This window comes from Physella acuta, unplaced genomic scaffold, assembly GCF_028476545.2.
Source record: "Physella acuta isolate Inbredline_101_S28 unplaced genomic scaffold, ASM2847654v3 ptg000560l, whole genome shotgun sequence".
Lineage (NCBI taxonomy): Eukaryota > Metazoa > Mollusca > Gastropoda > Physidae > Physella > Physella acuta.
The window spans coordinates 510,628-530,588 of NW_026732079.1; the positions used below are offsets into that span (position 1 = coordinate 510,628).

Sequence of the window (19,961 nt, forward strand, 5' to 3'; positions counted from 1 at the left end):
CATACAATGATGTTTTTGGTTCACTCCTCCTCATTGTTATTCCCCTTTGTGTCCATGACACATGTGGCAGATAAAGTAGAGTTTATTTATTTCCATGACCTAGGCCAGGGGTCGGCAACCTGCGGCTCGCGAGCCGCATGCGGCTCTTTTGATATCAAGATGCGGCTCTCCAGCTCCTTGAACAAATACTAATAATCTTAAAAAAAAAAATTGAAATTAAAAAAAATGTTAGTGTCTCTTTAAAACCAGGGAAATTTTGAAAATTGTAACTTTTGGTTCTTCCGCTTCAAAAGGTTGCCGACCCCTGACCTAGGCGTACACGGGGTCAGCGATAATCACTGCCGCCTTCGTTTATCTAACTTTAGTCAGGTACCCATCAGAAGTGTGGGATTCAGGGATCTTCTACAAACTGGAGCCCGAGACCCAACTTAACCTTTAGGGTTAGCAGTCATGAGCACTAGCATCCGACAACTCCGTCTTCTGTTGGGCTCTTTACATTAATCAATTATTTTTTTTAAAGAAAAAAAGAAAAAAAAATAAGTCAAAGAAGATAATCACACGTTTAAGCTGTTAGTAATGCACGAAAATAAAATCACAGTAATCTAATTAGATAGCAATTGCATAAAAGTAAATATAATTTATTATGACAAGTATGAAGACTTAGTTTAAGGCTATACATTTTAGATATATTTATTTTAATAAGTGACCCGCAACTTTAAAGTATAGGAAAAAAAATGATGACGCAACTACTTTATCACACTGTGCCACACGTGCATACAACACAAGTCCACACGTGTTTTATCACTAAGCCGAGCCTCACTTTTTCCTGAAGTCTCTCTTGTTGGTCATATCGCGCCAGGTCTAGATAGCCCACGCTGATCACACCTCACATAAGGCCACATACAGCTGGTAACAAGGCACATCATACAACAGATATGTCTTTGGTGGGACTAGTGTGCTGACACATCTCTCGCCTCCAAATTGATTGTTCGGGTCTCCTGAAGAAAATATTAAATAATAAAACGGGAGTGACCTCCCCTAAACTTTCTTATATTGTTATATAACACCACGGGGATGGCAACTCGGGATATAGACATGATTTTTAATCCATTTTAACTAATTAAACTTTTCAAAATAGGATAGAATCTCATAGATAAAGAATTTCGCACCACGTGAACGACAAACAATATGTGTGTAATAGTGGGAAAAAGCGTTAATTACTACTTTCGATCAACTGAATGTACTCAAATTTGATAGAAGGCAGAAAATGCGATCTTTTACTTATGTGTGAAAAACCAAAAAAAAAAAGAAGTTACACTTCCGGTTACCGAAAATCGCTGAAAAAGTTGATACAGATCTACACATTTGATATAATACTTATATAGGAAACTATATAACCTAGCTGTAACAGTACTCAATTTATAGTGTTCACGGACATACATGCACACATACACAAATACATACATGCATACATACACACACAGACATAAGGACACAATTGCAAAACTATGTTTTTCCGACTCAGGGAAAATCTCGATTTCGATTTTTTTACACGATTGAAAAACATTACATTTTACTCACTTAAGTTTTACGCTTTCTGAACAAATTACTTCACTAAAGAAATCAATCCCGTTTACAATAAACTATACCTTATACCTGGGGCAAATATCGTTTTGGACCAATTGGCGCTTAAGATGCTTCCATCATCGTCCCACACAAAAACGAACACTTGTTCCATGTCGTTCAGACCAACCCACATTGGTTTGTTGAGCGACTTTGCGATATTTATCAGTATGTCAAGTTTGGCCTGAGTTCTTGGTGTGTAGAGATGTCCTCCCTTTGCTGTTTAGGAAATAAAATACAACATTTGTATCTAAATAGGCCCATGATTTTTTTATTTTATGTCTAGTGTAATAGGGCTTGTAATTAGGTCACCGAATTCTCGTTTTTGTGATTGCCAGAAAGTTTTTTTTTAATTTATTATTTTATTATTTTAAAATTAAAACATTAAATATAAATTGTGTAAACAAATGATAGATCTAAAATACTTTAGTACGTTTGGTGGCAGATAAAATTATTGATTTGTTCAACTTATGTCTTCTTAAAATGGATTACTAGTCTTTAATGATTTTTTTGGTGAATCTTTACTAAGAAGTACACAGTAATAAATTTTTAAGGTATAGTAGAAACGAGCTTAAAACTAAAGAAGCTATGTGTTTCTGTTGTGTGTGTATGTGTGTGTGTGTGTGTGTGTGTGGTGTTTGGGCTGAGTGTGTGAGAAATCTTGCATAATTGATAAAATCAAAATGTAATTTATTGCTATACCAGGCCCGACTTATTCAATAGGCGTCTTATTTTATCAATAACCTCCCCCACCCCTGAAAACATCCACCCCCCCTGAACTAAATCCAATTTATATAAAAAAATATATACTTTTACCAGTGTCCGCCCCTACCCCCAAAAATTTCAATAGCCCTTCCCCCCTCCCCCCTCCCTTGAAACACTGATTGCCAACATCACAGTGACAAGCAAGATTCGTGCCAGACAGTCAGCTAAACGGATGTCCACACACCTGGTTTGTTACTCACCTGTACATAGCTACCTTCCGTGGTGGTGCTCACAAAGCTGGTCTACTACTCACCTTTGCAAAGTTGCCTAGCCGTGGTGAAGTTCATCAGCTCACTAGAGCGCCACACACAGACACTCGTGTTCCCATTAACGAACACCGAAAACCCTTGCTGCGTGTTGCAGGTGGAGTAGAGGACACGGCTGCTGTTGACTACATTTTGTGTGGAGACCAACGAAAAACCTGTTGGAATTGTATTATTCTATTTTTTAATGCGACTATAAAGTACTTAATGTTAATAGTATGGTAAAACACAAATGCATATTTACCAATACCATTGACATACATATATATATATATATATATATATATATATATATATATATATATATATATATATATATACGATATGCAGCTTAGAATATAGTGCTTTAAGCGGCTCTATAATTTAGTGACCTGACATCCTTACAATGCATGCCACTTAAATTTTGTGATCGTATAATACCAAGGTAAAAATGGTGTACATTATCTAATCACGTAACAATAAGACATTGTTATTTTTCAAAAAGTTAGAAACACCCACTCTTTAGCCTAAACCGCGAACATAAAATTTTAAAACAAACCAAAAGGGAAGCAAGTCAATTTATGGGTGCGGCCACCTGTTACAGTAAAGTCACCTCCTGTTACATTGGTATTACCCCATAATTCAAATGACACCTTTTGTTTTAGACGTGCGTGCCACCTGTTTCACTTTGTGTCAACATCTGTTTCAATACTGTCACCACCTTTTCCATCGGTGACACCACCTGTTTCAAAAGTATCACCACCTGTTTTAATGGTGTCATCACATGTTTCAAGAGTATCACCACCTGTTTTAATGGTGACACCACCTGCTTAACTCTACGCTTACAGTTACCTGGGGTGCACCGCTTTTCCGCGCCATTGTAGAGAAAACCTTGACACACCGAAGAATAAGATGAACATTTCACAGCACAATGAATTAAACTATACACCACAAAACTGTTCACTATCGGAAGGACTGTGATATTGACATTTTCCACTTGGAAGTAATTCATTGTGAAGATATCTTCAGTTATGGCTATTTAAAAAAAATAAAATGATAAAACATTAATGTTTATTAAGCATAGTAAAGCTATAATTTTAGTCTCAAAAGATACGTTTAATATATCGGTTAACCAGAGCAAATTAATACAACTAGCGATTCATAATAATTACAGCAAAGCAAATATCGCGAACTTATTTTACCTTGAACGTTTCTAAACCCTAACACAAATTTATTTCTAACTATCTTCAACAACCCGTGCGAAGTACTTATTAAATATAAAACAGTATTTGAAAAATGAAATGAATAACGGAAACACTGATCAAATCTATTTTCTTTTTATTATTAATTTTCAAAGCATCTACATTGGAGGTTCTTACAACGCAGGAAGAAGTCTTTTGTTTTTATGTTCTTTTAGTTCAATGCTGCCTCTTGTTTGTTTTTTTTGTTGTTTTTTTTGTTGTTTGTTACCGTGAACAATGTCAATTGAGTAGATTTGTATTACTACACAGCTAACATTGTAGTGTGTCAAAGACTCAGTCAATTAGAATGTGTTACACATAATATATTGGACAATTCACGGAAGAAATATAATCCATTAAGAAATGTTATTAGTATGCATTTAATTACGGACTTAGTAAAATTGTTTATTTTTTACCTTTGTATTTCCTGCAATAAATCATAACATTTTGATTTAAATGGTTTAAAAATTGCAATCGCCTCTATGAAGTAACGTTCACCTGTTTGTGTGACATCAACATAGGTAGCATAAGGAGGGAAAGGACAAGACCGAAGCTAGCCTTCTGAAGTTTCCCTACCATGAGTGAGGTACCCATCAAAGTTGGAAGAGCTCAGCCCGGGATGCCAAAATTGGTAGTATGACTAACGATAGTAAATGTGATCTTCTAACAAGGTCTACCTTTCGTGACGGAAGACATAAAGACGGACATAGCGGCTCATTTATTTAAATATTGTTCTCGTTATGTGTTATTTTATGTGTTGATTTTTTTCATAAAGAGATAGTTTTAATTATTTAGCATACTTCGAAAATATACAAGCTTAAATTTAACTGATAATATACATTTTTCTTAAAAAGAAAAACAAAAATATAGCCTTATTATTATCTAAGAGAAGAGGATAGTATTAATTGTTAAGCGAATTTCACTATTGTAAGCAACATAATCAATCATTTTTACATCAAAATTGAAACAGTGCACCTTAAAAATGAAGTGATAGGTTTAAAATAAACTTGGAGTAGATCTTGTTGATAATGCTTCTATTGATCTACCTATAAAATCGATGTGCCATAAAATCTTATCACCGTCTATCAATAAATAATAGACGGCTCCCTAATCTAAAAGAACTGTGGATAGTTTCGCCTTTGAATTCAAAACACAAAGCCCGGAGAGTAAGATCCGAAAAACCAGATCTTCAACATAAATCATGCCCCCCCCCCTTCTGTCCACTTAGCTGATGTTCCCAATGATATGGCTTTACCTATACAGCTTGGTACCAGCTTTATTATAGAAGGTGTTGGTTGTCATTTCACCTAAGGGGAACCATTTCTGTTTGATTTCGGAGTTTTCTCTCTTAGATGAGTTGCTGTCCCCTGCTAACACGGAATTTAAAATATGTTGGTGGTAAAGCATAGTTAACTTTAGAGTTGTTATCCCGCAATTAAAAATGTAAATAATTACTTAATGAAAAAAGAATAATAAATAGCTGTTAGAATGTTTTAAGGGCAAGAAAATTGATTAAGAAGAAACAAAGAAGCCGTTGTTAATCAACATTCAAGTCACGGAAAACCTCGTGTAGCATCCACACTCAATCTAGGCAAGCACCTTATAGCCATGGTGACTAGACAAAATCACTTTGAGCATCTCAGATCCATTGCAACAAAACGCCTTTGAACATCTACTCACATACAACAATATCATGTAATTTGTATCTACAAATACGAAATCAGAAGCATGTATTTTTTTTTACCCTGCGTGAAGATGTTGTTTTATTGTGCTTAATAAACGGCTCGATAGATCGACAAAATATAAAGCAGAAACGGATTCAACTATAACAGTCAACGATTGCTTCTGCTGCTAGACGCTGCCTATCATTTATACACAGCGGTTGTCACTGTTGAGTTTTGTTTGGCTTTTGTTAACTTCTTTGTTATTTTTAAAGGCCAAATGCCCTGTATAGACTAGGTTTGTGATGACATTCAAACTGTACCCATCTCTAAACACGTTTAAGTTGCGAAAAAAAATTTACTAAATTGTAAATCGTGTTTTTATGACTATACAGCTAATCCAGTTTCCTGTATCATTTTCAAATGTCGTTGAAATTACCTTGAACCAACAAAACAAACGGATCGTAACAAACACGTGATGGCTAAAAATATAACTACAATATATTCCTTTATGTTGTTATCGGGGCGGATCTAGTCTGTAAACATGATACACAACAATTCTTTGTGGATTGAGTTACGTGCCATCTGATTGTGGCGCTGTTCGTAGAGTTGTACAAGAATATAGAGCTTAGATAGCGCTAGAGACTAGCTTACGTTTACCATTCATAGAATAATTGAGGTGTCACTCAAGTGGCGTAACTTAATGATGTGGTGTTGGCTGTTTCATGTGGGAATTTTTTTTTTCTTTTTTTTTGTCTTTTTTTTTATCTTGGGGGATGTATAGTTGTGTGTTTGTATGTGTAACATTTATCTAAATTATCTAAATTTATCTAAATAACTGTCAAATTGTTTGACCAATTATTCAATTAAATTATGCAGTGGCGTCGCTAGGTCGGGTGTTGTCACCCGGTACGTCAACTAATGGTGTCATCTCTCTCCCCCCCCCCCCCCCCGCGGAAAAAATCTATATATAGGCATATACAATTCTCAAGAGAACCTTTTTCTTCATGCAAATTTTGCAACGTTTAGCTGGTTTCACTGCACCCCTCCACCCGGTGATAGCTTTAAACTTTGCACAGATAATACAAACGATGTTCATCTATAGTCGGTTATAAATACAGCGGGATAGAGTATAGTTTTCTATATCGTCAGCCTGTTTACGTCATGGTGTCACCTCCCCCACCCCCCACCCCTGTCGGGATTTGTCAATTTTGCTCTTAATTTAAAGGACTTTTTAATTGTAATTAATCATGTTTTTAACTGGAATGATCGTTTATATATATATATATATATATATATATATATATATATATATATATATATATATATATATATATACTTATATATATATATATATATATATATATATATATATATATATATATATATATATATATATTTACTATATATATATATATATATATATATATATATATATATATATATATATATATATATATATATATATATATATATATACTTATATATATATATATATATATATATATATATATATATATATATATATATATATATATATATATATATATATATATATATATATATATATATATATATATATATATATATATTACCATTTTTGCCTTGGTGTCACCCCTCTAAATGGTGTCACCCAGTGCGGTCCGCCCCCGCCCCCCCCCCCCCCCCCCCATTCGCGACACCTTTGAAATTATGTCTGTTCAATCCTCGTTTAGAAAAAAACGCACCGTGTAATATTTGGGTTGGGGAAAAAATTATAGTCTTGGACTTTTTTTTAAGTAATCGTATTTCAAATTTTTATATAAAATAGTCTACGAACTTTGAGACAATGTGTTTCCGAAAAAATAAAAAAATAATAAAAAAAATAAAAAATAAAAAAAAATAAACGGGCGATTTTGTTACAAACTGAATTCTCTCTGAGCCACGTCCGACTGATTCGCCGCCACACAAAACCGGTGATTTAATTATTTTTTCGTCTCGCATCACCGACTCGATTCTCCTGACCTTCCCGACAGAGGCGTAGCGAGGGGTGGGGGGCGGGGCGTGCGGACCGCACCGGGTGACACCATTTAGGGGGGTGACACCATAGCAAAATATATAGAGAAAAATGATATTTCCACTTAATGAAGTGATTAATTCGAGTGTTAAATAGTCGAAAATTGAAAGTTTGTCCTCTGGAAGGATCGCTACGTCATTAAGTGCCGCACCGGGTGACACCCGACCTCGCTACGCCACTGCATCCCAATACACCGTGTCAGTGTCAACAGAAATCAGGCAACAGTGGAACCTTTCGTACTTCCTCGCTCTACTCCTGTGTCATAAAACAGGGCTGAACTACCCTGTATACAGTGTTGTAGATCATGAATAGTTACACCTGAAGATGCAGTGCACGTGGATTTTAATAGCCGCAGTGGTCGTAGCTTACGTACGAAGGTGAGTACTTCTGTAGGTAAAGAATTGAGTAAATTTAAATTAGACAGTTTTTGATTTACGAAATGTCTCGATAATTTAAATTAAGGCTACTGAATTCCGTGTTTACAATATTTGTTTAAAAAATCATCTTCGTCTCATTTCACTCAAGTCATTATTTTGGTTTTTCTAAGGTTTTGAGATCATATTATTGTCACATATTTTACACATTTCTAAGCATGCGATTCTTTTAGTGCTTATAAGTGGATAGCATCATTGGCTATACGAATATCCCTATGTCTAATTTAATTAATAGAATAGATTTAAAATTAACTTGTATGTAAGAAAAGTATTGGTTTATCAGGTGAAACTGTGTTCTTGAATTTTCAGTTGAATTTTCAGATGAAACTGTGTTCATGGATGTTCAGGTGAATTATAATGTGAAACTGTATTCATCAACGGGTGATATTAAGCTTACCTTTTATCGATTCAGTTTTGATACGATTAATATAATGCATCTATTCATACGTTTTTTTTTACTTTCTCGTATATACGAAGTATAGAGAAAGTCTTGTAATCGTGCAAAAAAAATCGAGATTTTTACAAATCTCGAGGTTTTACACCTCACTGATACGGAAAAACAAAATTTTGCAATCTTGTCCGTATGTCTGTGTGTCTGTGTGTGTGTATCTGTGTGTATGTGTGTAAACACGATAACTCGATAACTTGAGTACCGTTAAAGCTAGGTTGATGAAATTTCATATATAAAAATGTTATCGAAATCGTAGATCAAGGTCAACTTTTGAGCGATTTCCGATAACCGGAAGTGGTACTTTTTCTACTTTGAATTTTTCAAAAGCATATAACTTGAGTACTGTTTCAGATAGATAAATGAAATTTCACATGTTAGTATAACATCTAATTATCTACCTTCTGTCAAATTTTGAGTAATTTCCGTTGACCCGAAGTAGTAATTTACGCCATTTCCGATTTCTCAAAAAAAAACGCATGTAAATTTATAAAGTACTAATAATATTCAGCACTATTATGCACATCTTGTTTTGGCGTTCGCTTGGTGCGCAATTCTTTTTTCTACGAGATTCTATTCTATTTTTAAAAGTTTAAGTAATTAAAAATCATGTCTATATCCCGAGTTATATAAGAATATTCGAGAAAGCTTAGGGGAGATCACTCCCGGTTTATTAATCAATGCAATGGAGATTAAAAAATACTTTTTTAAAATTATTGTTGACGCCCTCGCTTTTAACGCCCCAGTGAAACGACGCCCGCGCCCGCTATAGAGAGTGGGGCTTTCTGGGCCACGTTGTCCAACACTCTCCACCCGGGCTGGCCGCTGAAACTGACCATCCAGATTTTGAAAGGAACAGACCCCGTCAACGTGACCATCGACGTATTGAACTATGAAGGTACGGACACGTATGTGTCAGGTGTCCCGACGTTGGTCTACCCGGGAGGTGAGTGGATAGAAATATATTTTTAAACATTTTCTTTAAAAAATAAAACAATATTAAGTTTTAATTACTTCATGTAAATACATTGTATACTAACAAAAATAAACCGGGAGTGATCTCCCCTAAACTTTCTCGAATATTCTTATATAAAATAACAGGGGATGGGAACTCGGGCTGTAGACATGATTTTTAATCCATTTTAAATACTTAAAGTTTTAAAAATATAATAAAATCTCGTAGACAAAAGAATTGCACACCAAGTGAAAGCCAAATAAAAAAGTGCTTAATAGTGCGCAATATTATTAGTGTTTTAAAAATTTACATTCGTTTTTTGAGAAATCGGAAGTAGCGTAAATTACTACTTCCGGTCAACGGAAATTACTCAAAATTTAACAGAAGGTAGAGAATTAGATCTTTTACTTACATCTGAAATTTCATTTATATATCTGAAATAGTACTCAAGTTATAGGCTTTTGAAAAATTTAAAGTAGGAAAAGTACCACTTCCTGTTATCGGAAATCGCTCAAAAGTTAATACGGATCTACGATTTTGATAAAATACTTGTATATGAAATTTTTTCATCAACCTAGCTGTAACGGTACTCAAGTAATCGTGTTTACACACGGACAGACAGACAGACAGACACACACACAGACAGACACACAGATATACGGACAAGATTGCAAAATTATGTGAGGTGTAAAACGTCGAGATTTATAAAAATCTCGATTTTTTTTTGGCACGATTACATGACTTTCTCTATACTTCGTATATACGAGAAAGTAAAAATCAACAATCAAAACGACTTTAAAAGTTTACGATTGAAAAATGTATATAAAGTTGGACGTTGTGTTCGGGGGGTATAGCATACGTCTGCTAACTCGACAGTTTCGAGTTCGAATTCGGGTTCGTATCAGTAGAGTTTCCCGAGTCCACCCAGCTCTAATGGGTACCTGGCTCACGGTATAGGAATAAGGCGACTAGGTTTAGTGCTAATCAAACAATCTTTTCATTTTCTGAGGTCATTGAAGCAGGTGAACACTACTTCCCCTGGACCTTCAGTTTCGAATGGTATAATTTGAATTTATATAGATAGATAAGCGTTGATGATATTAAAATTCAGTTTCCGTGGAATCCGATGGACTGGATCCTAATACTCTGCCTGTTCGAGTATAAGTGTATGTGTTATGGTACATTAAGGGCGATGGTACGCATAACCCTACAACTTTGGAAAAAATCTTTGCAAACTTTTACTAAAAACGACAGTTGGTCGCTAACATGTCTCATCTAAAAAATCGAACTCGTAAAAACAATAAGTAAGGTAATGTTGTTTTGAAAAACTTGACAAAACAAGCATTAAGATTAACAATTGGGTAAAAAAAAATGTCTGAGGTTAAAATACAGACATTGGGGAAAAGCAACAAATTAATCACAACTAAACTTTTTATGGCTTGCAATACAGTTTAATATCTGCGAAAGAAATAAAGTATACCGACTTTTGATTTAATTTACAATGTGTGTATATTTCAAACACTATTCGTATTATTTTAGAAATTATATTTCACTTATTTTACTTATAGAAACTGATTAGTTAGCAGAGATTAGTGTTTTAAAAATCTCGTAAATTAATAACAACATGAGTTATGTATAAACCCCTATGAATTTTCAACAGTTAAGACATAAATTAAGATATTTATTTTTCTTAACAGATGTTCAAGTAATTCAAATAGATGTAAGTATATAAATGGTAGATGTAAGTATATATATACATACATATATATATATATATATATATATATATATATATATATATATATATATATATATATATATATATATATATATATATGTATATGTATATATATATATATATATATATACACAGAGAGAGAGAGAGAGAGAGTTTATATGCAATGCCCACATCTGCTTTGGCTTATTTAACACATCACAAATCATGGATAACAAATCAGTATGAAAAAAGTTAAGTAAGAACATCGACACAAGGCTAAATTACCTAAGCACTATCAAATGTGCAGCTATTGTCCTATTGGTGTTGCACACACACACACACACACACACACATATGTACAAATGCACACACTTACACACTCGTAGGCTGTTGTATAATAATTTGCTTGATTGCTTAATATGTAGACATCCCTAACGTTTTGTAGAAAAAGCATTTAGAGACTAACTGTAACAGTTGTTAATTCAGTTGGCAAAAAATGATTAATTTTCTTGTAATGTCAACCTCCCGCCCCCCCCCCCCCCCCCCCCGTCCTCCAGATGTGGATTGACAACCATGCCTTTTTCCTGAAGCAAATTTTTCAAAGTTTAATTGATGTAACCTCCCCCCCCCCCCCCCCCGGTGATAGCTTTAAACTGAGCTAAGATAATGCTAACGATGTTTACTTATAGTCGGTTATTAATACAACTGGTATGGCATTGTTTATTTCTATCATTAGCAGGTTAACGTCATTGTGGCACCACCCACCACTACCCCATCCTTGTCGGGATTGGTCAACTTTGCCTTTAAAAGTCTATTTAACTCATATTAATCATTTATTTAGATGGAATGATTTTTTTCTGTATATATATATATATATATATATATATATATATATATATATATATATATTGTAAATATCAACGATTTAATCTTACAGATTCCACAAGTACATAATCCTAAAGATGATATTCCTTATTATCAAGTCACAGTAACAGGAGAGGGTAATTCTGTGAACTTTCAATACGAGGGCTATGTTTATGTGGAAGAAAAGACGCTCTCTATTTTCATTATAACGGACAAGGCAGTCTATAAGCCTGGTCAAACTGGTGAGGTTGTATGCTGTCTGTGTAAGGGTCAGAGGTCAGGAAATGATGTCATATTTAATATTGCTGTCATTATTTTTTTACTTATCATAATGTAAATTACAACGCATATAGAAAATAGACATATTAAAAAAAAACCCGTTTTCCACTGACTTCCTCGTTCAAATTCATAAAAAAAATTCAAAAAAAAAACGTTTTAATAACAAGCTTTTCTGTACTAATGCACTAAAAAGTAGAAAATAAATTATACACTACTATTTAAATTACTATAAAGAAAAGCGTGGGTCACTTTAGTACTTTAGTACCTATTTTATACCTTTACTAATATTCGAGAAGAGACCCACGCTTTTCTTTATAGTGATTTAAATAGTAGTGTATAATTTATTTTCTACTTTTTAGTGCATTAGTACATAAAAGCTTGTTATTAAAACGTTTTTTTATGAATTTGTTTTCAGTACTTTACATGTTTTATTTACGATAGTGTTACATGACTAAACCATTGCGCGCCTATTGAACGTGATGGCGCAGCTATTCAACCTGATGGCGCAGCTATGGAACGTGATGACGCGTGTGGTGTGGTTGGATAGACATGCCTACTAATTCGGTCCAAATTTTAATTAATTCATTAAAAATTAATTAGGCATCGAATTAAGTCAAATTTAGTTTCAGATTGCATTGTCTTCATGTCTTGACCCACGTGCCAAATGTGAATCGTATCGGTCAAGTAGAAGTGTCCGAATTTTCACTCCTGCGTTTCTATCTAGACTGACGACAGACTGACGACTGACGACAGAGGAAGTGAGTTAAATAAAAGCTTGTAAAAAGCACAATTAGTTACAGGCTGATACTTAGTCTTGTTTATGATGGTCTACTTACATGATAGAACGGTGGTAATGGAAACACTTTGAAAACTAAGTCCCCCTCATTTTATTTTGTTTAGTCAAGATCAGAATTCTCGCCGTGACACCAGAGCTAAAAATTATGAGAAATGAGTCAAAGGACGTAGCCATAAAGGTGAGTCGCAGCAGTAGTTGATGATTGTATACATGTAGACGTGTACGTGTACATGTACGTGTGCGTGTATGTGGCTGTGGCTGTGGCTGTAGCTGTAACTGTATCTTTAACTTTTGCTCTAGCTATGAATCTGATTCTAGCTCTGGCTATAGCTATTTATGGCTCTGGCTCTGGCTATTTATGGCTATTTTATGGCTATTTTTATGGCTATTTTTATGGCTATTTTACGGCTATGGCTATGGCTATTTTTATGGCTATTTTTATGGCTATTTTTATGGCTATGGCTATGGCTATGGCTATGGCTATGGCTATGGCTATGGCTATGGCTATGGCTATGGCTATGGCTATGGCTATGGCTATGGCTATGGCTATGGCTATGGCTATGGCTATGGCTATGGCTATGGCTATGGCTATGGCTATGGCTATGGCTATGGCTATGGCTATGGCTATGGCTATGGCTATGGCTATGGCTATGGCTATGGCTATGGCTATGGCTATGGCTATGGCTATGGCTATGGCTATGGCTATGGCTATGGCTATGGCTATGGCTATGGCTATGGCTATGGCTATGGCTATGGCTATGGCTATGGCTATGGCTATGGCTATGGCTATGGCTATGGCTATGGCTATGGCTATGGCTATGGCTATGGCTATGGCTATGGCTATGGCTATGGCTATGGCTATGGCTATGGCTATGGCTATGGCTATGGCTATGGCTATGGCTATAAATATGGCTATGGCTATAAATATGGCTATAAATATGGCTATAAATATGGCAATAAATATGGCTATACATATGGCTATAAATATGGCTATAAATATGGCTATAAATATGGCCACAAATATGGCTATAAATATGGCAATAAATATGGCTATGGCTATAAATATGGCTATAGCTATAAATATGGCTATGGATATAAATATGGCTATGGCTATAAATATGGCTATTAATATGGCTATAAATATGGCTATAAATATGGCTATAAATATGGCTATAAATATGGCAATAATATGGCTATGGCTATAAATATGGCTATAGCTATAAATATGGCTATGGCTATAAATATGGCTATAGCTATAAATATGGCTAAGGCTATAAATATGGATATATATATATATATATATATATATATATATATATATATATATATATATATATATATATATATATATATATATATATTTAATTGTATATATAAAGTAGGTATATATACAAGTTATCAATGTTTAAAATTTAAAGTAAGGATTTATTCTTCTAAATATGGATATGCATTTAAACTTATACAGAAAAACTAATATATTCTAGTTAAACACTTAACTAATTTACATTCGCATTCGCATTTCCTATGCGTTTAAGACTGCTGTAGAAGACATAAGTGAGCTGATACATTTATGAATCGACTAGCACTTATGGTATATATATATACATATATATATATATATATATATATATATATATATATATATATATATATATATATATATATATATATATATATATATATATATATATATATATATATATATATATATATCGCATATTTCCTGATAGGACCCTAAGGGCAACACGATCAGGCAGTGGATGAACTTGAAAGATTCCACACAAGGAGGTGTTGATGAGTTGTATTTTCAATTAGCCGATCACGTGCTTACCGGAGATTGGCTCATTACGGTCACAATCAAGGTAAATGTATAATGTATAATTGTACGTATATATTTTCTAATATATATTTGTATATATATATATATATATATATATATATATATATATATATATATATATATATATATATATATATATTTATATATATATATATATATAAATGTCTATATATATATTTATTAAGATCATCTTATATGTGTATACAAATTGTTTGTTGTTTCCTGCGGTGGTGCGAGAATTCTACAAAATATAATGGATAGTAGAGACTGGAAATATTATATTTTGTAAGATTGGGTAGGATGCAGGTCAAACAGACTCTTATGTTATATGCATGTCATGTTTTATTCTATCCCAGAGTATTGAGGAATCTCTTATATTTACAGTTGATAATTACGGTAAGATGTTTAATTAATTAATTCAGACTATTTAATGGAACTAACGGGTATTCCAAATTAAAAAAAAAATTTAAGTTGTTATTCCTCATCTTTATTTTTCTGTAACAGATGGGTTGTATGTATCTTATTTCAATAAATTTTTTAAAGTTCTTTTTTTATCCTTTAAACTATTTTAACCCTAAAATAACAAGCATTGGCGGGATATTGATCACTGTGTTAGAGTCATAAAACCCCCAAGCAAGATGTGTCGATAGGTCCACCTATTTCAAAGGTTTTAGATATACATTTTTTTTAAGAATTGAAACGACACGTACACCACTTGTTTTCCTACAAATTACTAGTTAATTTGTGCGTGATACATTTGTTATCTCGTCATTTCCAAGAAGATTCCAAATTAGAACAACGGTTTATTAAAAAAGTCTACATACAATAAAGCGAGAGTGACCTCCCATAAACTTGCCCGTATATTCTTATAAAACAGAAACGGGATAGCACTTCAAGTGCAATCGGACAAAAGAAATGTTTTTATTAAATATTTTAATTTTTAAAAAATTTAAATAGAATCGCGTGGAAAAATGAATAACGCACCGAATCAGCGCATACGGTGTGTTTATACTAGAGCAAAAAATTAGTAATGTATAAAGAAAACATTGAATACCATTTCTGATAAATTAGAAATAGCTGCAATTACTACTTCGATCTCCGAAATATTTGACAGCAACCAGTGAGTAAGATCATATACTCATATGTGATTTTTTGTCCAACTAACTGAAACGGTACTCAAGTTATCGGTATTTTAGAAACCAGAAACAGAGCAAATTACCCCTTACGGATGTCGGAAGTCACACACAGTATACGAGAAAGTAAAATTAAATAAAAATGACATATTGTAATCAAATATAAACACATCATATCCGAATCTCCACTTATGCTCACAGTTTTACCCACATTTGAAGTAGAGTTGGACACGCCCTCGTTTGGCTTGTCTACTGATGCGACCCTTGATTTTACCGTCAGGGCTAGGTAAGTGAAACAGTTTTGCCTTTAGGTAAGTTAAACACATTTCTTTGAAACTACATTTATGAATTTGTATAAATAAATGTATGAAGAAGTAAACCACATTCCTATGCAAGCAAATCGCATCTCTGTGTAATCTGATGGCGTAGCAAATCCGTAGTATAGTTCATTTGTAAATAGGGGAGTAGTTAACCTTTGTGAGAATAAAGTAAAAAAAAAGCAATCTTTCAGACCTGAAAATCCACTATGCAGATGAAGTAGAGTTTTTTTTGTCAACCATTACATTTAGGGATATTCCATTGCCAGCACGATGCCCAAACGACTTTCACTCCACAATCGTGAGTTAAGTACCCATTAGAGCTGGGTGGACTCAGGAATGTTCTACAAACTCAAAGCCACGATTCGAACATGAGACTAAAGGATTAGTATTCAAGTGCTCTGCAGTCCGAACACTTCGCCCCATATCTTAAAAGTCTAGCTACTCTTTATCTGCGATTATATCAACCTATGTATGTAAGTAAATCAAATATTCGTTTGTGAGTATCGCTCACTAACCTGTATCTGTGAGTAGAACTCAACTCTTTCTGATAGCGTAGCGTAAATGTTAGCACAGATAAGTTCCATAAGTGTGTTTAGCTCACCTACATGTGTATAAACAGCTCATCTTTATCGAAAGCTTACATATATCTATCCGGTTATAGTTGTTCATACAGGTTAGCTTGAACATCTGTGTACGTATGGCTCACCTGTATTTATAACTATGCTATCCTGAATGTGTAACCATAACTGTAACTATCTCTGACCTATACATAATATCTGACTCCATTTTGTCTAGGTACACTTTCGGCCGCCCTGTGACACAAGCTGGTGTGAAAGTAAACATCAAATTGTTTTACGATTTCTTGACCCCCGACACCGGCGGTGCATTTTTAACTCTCACTGGACAGGTGATATTTGTTATATTTCCTAACGATTGGTAGTTAAAATTTGAAACGATCTTAAATATCTTAAATAAAATTCAATGCGTTAATTTTTTTATTTTTATTTTTTAGAAATATAGAAAAGGTTCGTTCAAATGATTATAGGGAAAATCATTAAATTATAGAAAAATATGAAAAATAAATTATTTATTACTTAAGTAGCAAATAGATAGGTCATTCGTGGTTGTTTTTTTTTTCAAGTTTTTTTTTATTGTTTGTAATCACAATCTACCATTATTTTATATTTAAATATAGGTTTTTTTAAATTTTATTTTATAAAATCGATTTTAAATGTAAATTCAGTCGAAAGTATAAGCGTTGTGAGCCTATCTGGTTTGTGAGTGATGACTTTTCTTAATTTTCTGAACGTAGACGAAGTTATATTCCGTTTATTTCAGCACTTTAATGACTTTCTTAGATTAGTTTGTAAGCAAAGTGGCAACATACGTTTTAAAATGTACCACGAAAATATACACTTATTTTCCAACACGACGAGACAGCGTGGTCGGGTGGGTAGAGCGCACAACCGATTTGATGTGTACCTGTCTCAAATTAGGGTTCAAATAAGTGCTGCTGGCCTCAGTATCCTATCAGCTGCCGATGTTTTAATAACAGGTTAACTCTACTTCATCTGTCGTAAAACAAAAACCGGAATTTAAATAGTAGGTCTATATTTACCTTTTGTAAAAATATTTTTTATTTATTTACACGATTTTTGATCGCGCGTCTTTCTCTTAATTCCAGTTAAACCAAAGTGGCGAAGCGTTTGTTCAAGTGACCACAGACGAACTATTAAGTTTGTACACTATGATGGGTTACTCGATCAATACACTGGACGGTGCATATTTTATAATACACGTCAACGTGACGGAGAACAGCACTGGTCGCGTGGAGAGTACGTCAGCCGAGATCAAATACCACAGCCGGCCCTACATTCTGAGGCTTCTCTCACTGTCGCCCAGCGTCTTTAAGCCTGGTCTGCCTTACACGTGTTATGTAAGATGGATTTCAAATTACCATTTTAACAGTAATTTTTTCTTTAGCGTGCTTTTTAAACCAGTTATATTAATTGATACTTTACTAGCCCTTCTACAATAGTTAACAGAGATTTAGTTTAAACTTCTGCAATAATAAAGTGAGATTTACTTTGAACTTCTACAATAGTAAACTGAGATTTACTTTGAACTTTTACAATAGTAAACTGAGATTTACTTTGAACTTTTACAATAGTAAACTGAGATTTACTTTGAACTTTTACAATAGTAAACTGAGATTTACTTTGAACTTTTACAATAGTAAACTGAGAATTACTTTGAATGTATGCAACAGTACACGGATCCTACCTTCCCTTACACTTTAACAAAAGTTATCTATTTTCTTGATTTTGAAATTCTAATATTGTCTAAAATTGTATTCCATACGTATGTTTATGCACACATCAATTCAATAATCACTAACAATTTGTCAAAAATAAATATTTAATTTCAGTGTCAAGTGAAAAAAGTGGATGATACCATTCTATCACTTTCTGAAGCGAGAAGGGTTAGTGTGATGATCAACGTCACCTACGATGTGAAACTAACAAACGAAGAGTTGATCGCATTGTACAATATTTCAAGCTTTCCCGAAGATACATACTACTCTTTCTATAATGCTTTTTACTATAACGAGAAATGGTATGGTAAGCAGTATGTAATTTTCGTTTCTTTGTTAATATTACCAATGCAGTATTCATTTCATTAGAAAAATATAACTGAGAGGAAGATATTAGATATTTTGTAACGTAAAAGAGGCCCAATATTCGTTTAAAAGAGCATTGCATTGAATGATTTGGCTACTAGAATTAACAGATTTAAAATATGATTGTGCATTGGTATTTTGGTTTCAATGCAATTTGCTTGCCCTGTTTGAAAATCATTACTAAATAGGGTCAGTATATTTAATCTATTAAAAGTAAAAAAAAAAAATTCATAAAAAAACGTTTTAATAACAAGCTTTTATGTAATAATACACTAAAAAGTAGAAAATAAATTATAGACTACTATTTAAATAACTAGAAAAAAAAGCGTGGGTCACTTTAGTATCTATTGGATACCTACACTAATGTTTAGGAAAACACCCATGCTTTTCTTTCTAGTTATTTAAATAGTAGTCTATAATTTATTTTCTACTTTTTAGTGCATTATTACATAAAAGCTTGTTATTAAAACGTTTTTTATGAATTTTTTTGTCAGTACTTTACATGTTTTATTTACAATAGAGTTACATGACTAAAAACCATTGCGCGCCTACTGAACATCACGTTCAGTAGGCGCGCAATGGTTTTTGAACGCAGCCATTGAACGTTAGATAGACATGCCTACTAATTCGGTCCAAATTTTAATTAATTTATAAAAAATTAATTAGGCATCCAATTAAGTCAAATTTAGTTTCAGATTGCATTATCTTCATGTCTTGACCCACGTGCCAAATGTGAATCGTGTCGGTCAAGTAGAAGTTTCCGAATTTTCACTCCTGCGTTTCGGTCTAGACTGACGACTGACGACTGACGACGAAGTGAGTTAAATAAAAGCTTGTAAAAAAAAGTTCCCTTTTCGAACCTGGCATGCCTTAGGAAAGTGAAGTAGAGTTCACCTTTTTCAGTGAC

The 19,961-nt window shown here is 33.6% G+C and overlaps 1 protein-coding gene across 1 annotated transcript; it reads left to right on the top strand.

Annotated features, from left to right (window-relative positions):
• The first annotated feature begins 11,126 nt into the window (after positions 1–11,126).
• On the top strand, positions 11,127–17,314 carry LOC131946409 (CD109 antigen). Its single transcript, XM_059307157.1, has 7 exons — positions 11,127–11,145; positions 12,080–12,248; positions 13,186–13,259; positions 14,812–14,943; positions 15,278–15,317; positions 16,256–16,340; positions 17,170–17,314. Exons 3-7 carry the CDS (start codon positions 13,227–13,229, stop codon positions 17,312–17,314), a joined length of 435 nt encoding a protein of 144 aa, XP_059163140.1. The 5' UTR covers positions 11,127–11,145; positions 12,080–12,248; positions 13,186–13,226.
• The last annotated feature ends 2,647 nt before the right edge of the window (positions 17,315–19,961 follow it).

Excerpts from the sequence above, each read along its gene's own strand:
- LOC131946409 (XM_059307157.1), top strand. The coding sequence starts at position 13,227 with ATGAGAAATGAGTCAAAGGACGTAGCCATAAAG. Across the intron at positions 13,260-14,811 it reads CAAAGGACGTAGCCATAAAG|GACCCTAAGGGCAACACGAT; the intron begins GTGAGTCGCAGC and ends ATTTCCTGATAG. Across the intron at positions 16,341-17,169 it reads GATTTTACCGTCAGGGCTAG|GTACACTTTCGGCCGCCCTG; the intron begins GTAAGTGAAACA and ends CATTTTGTCTAG.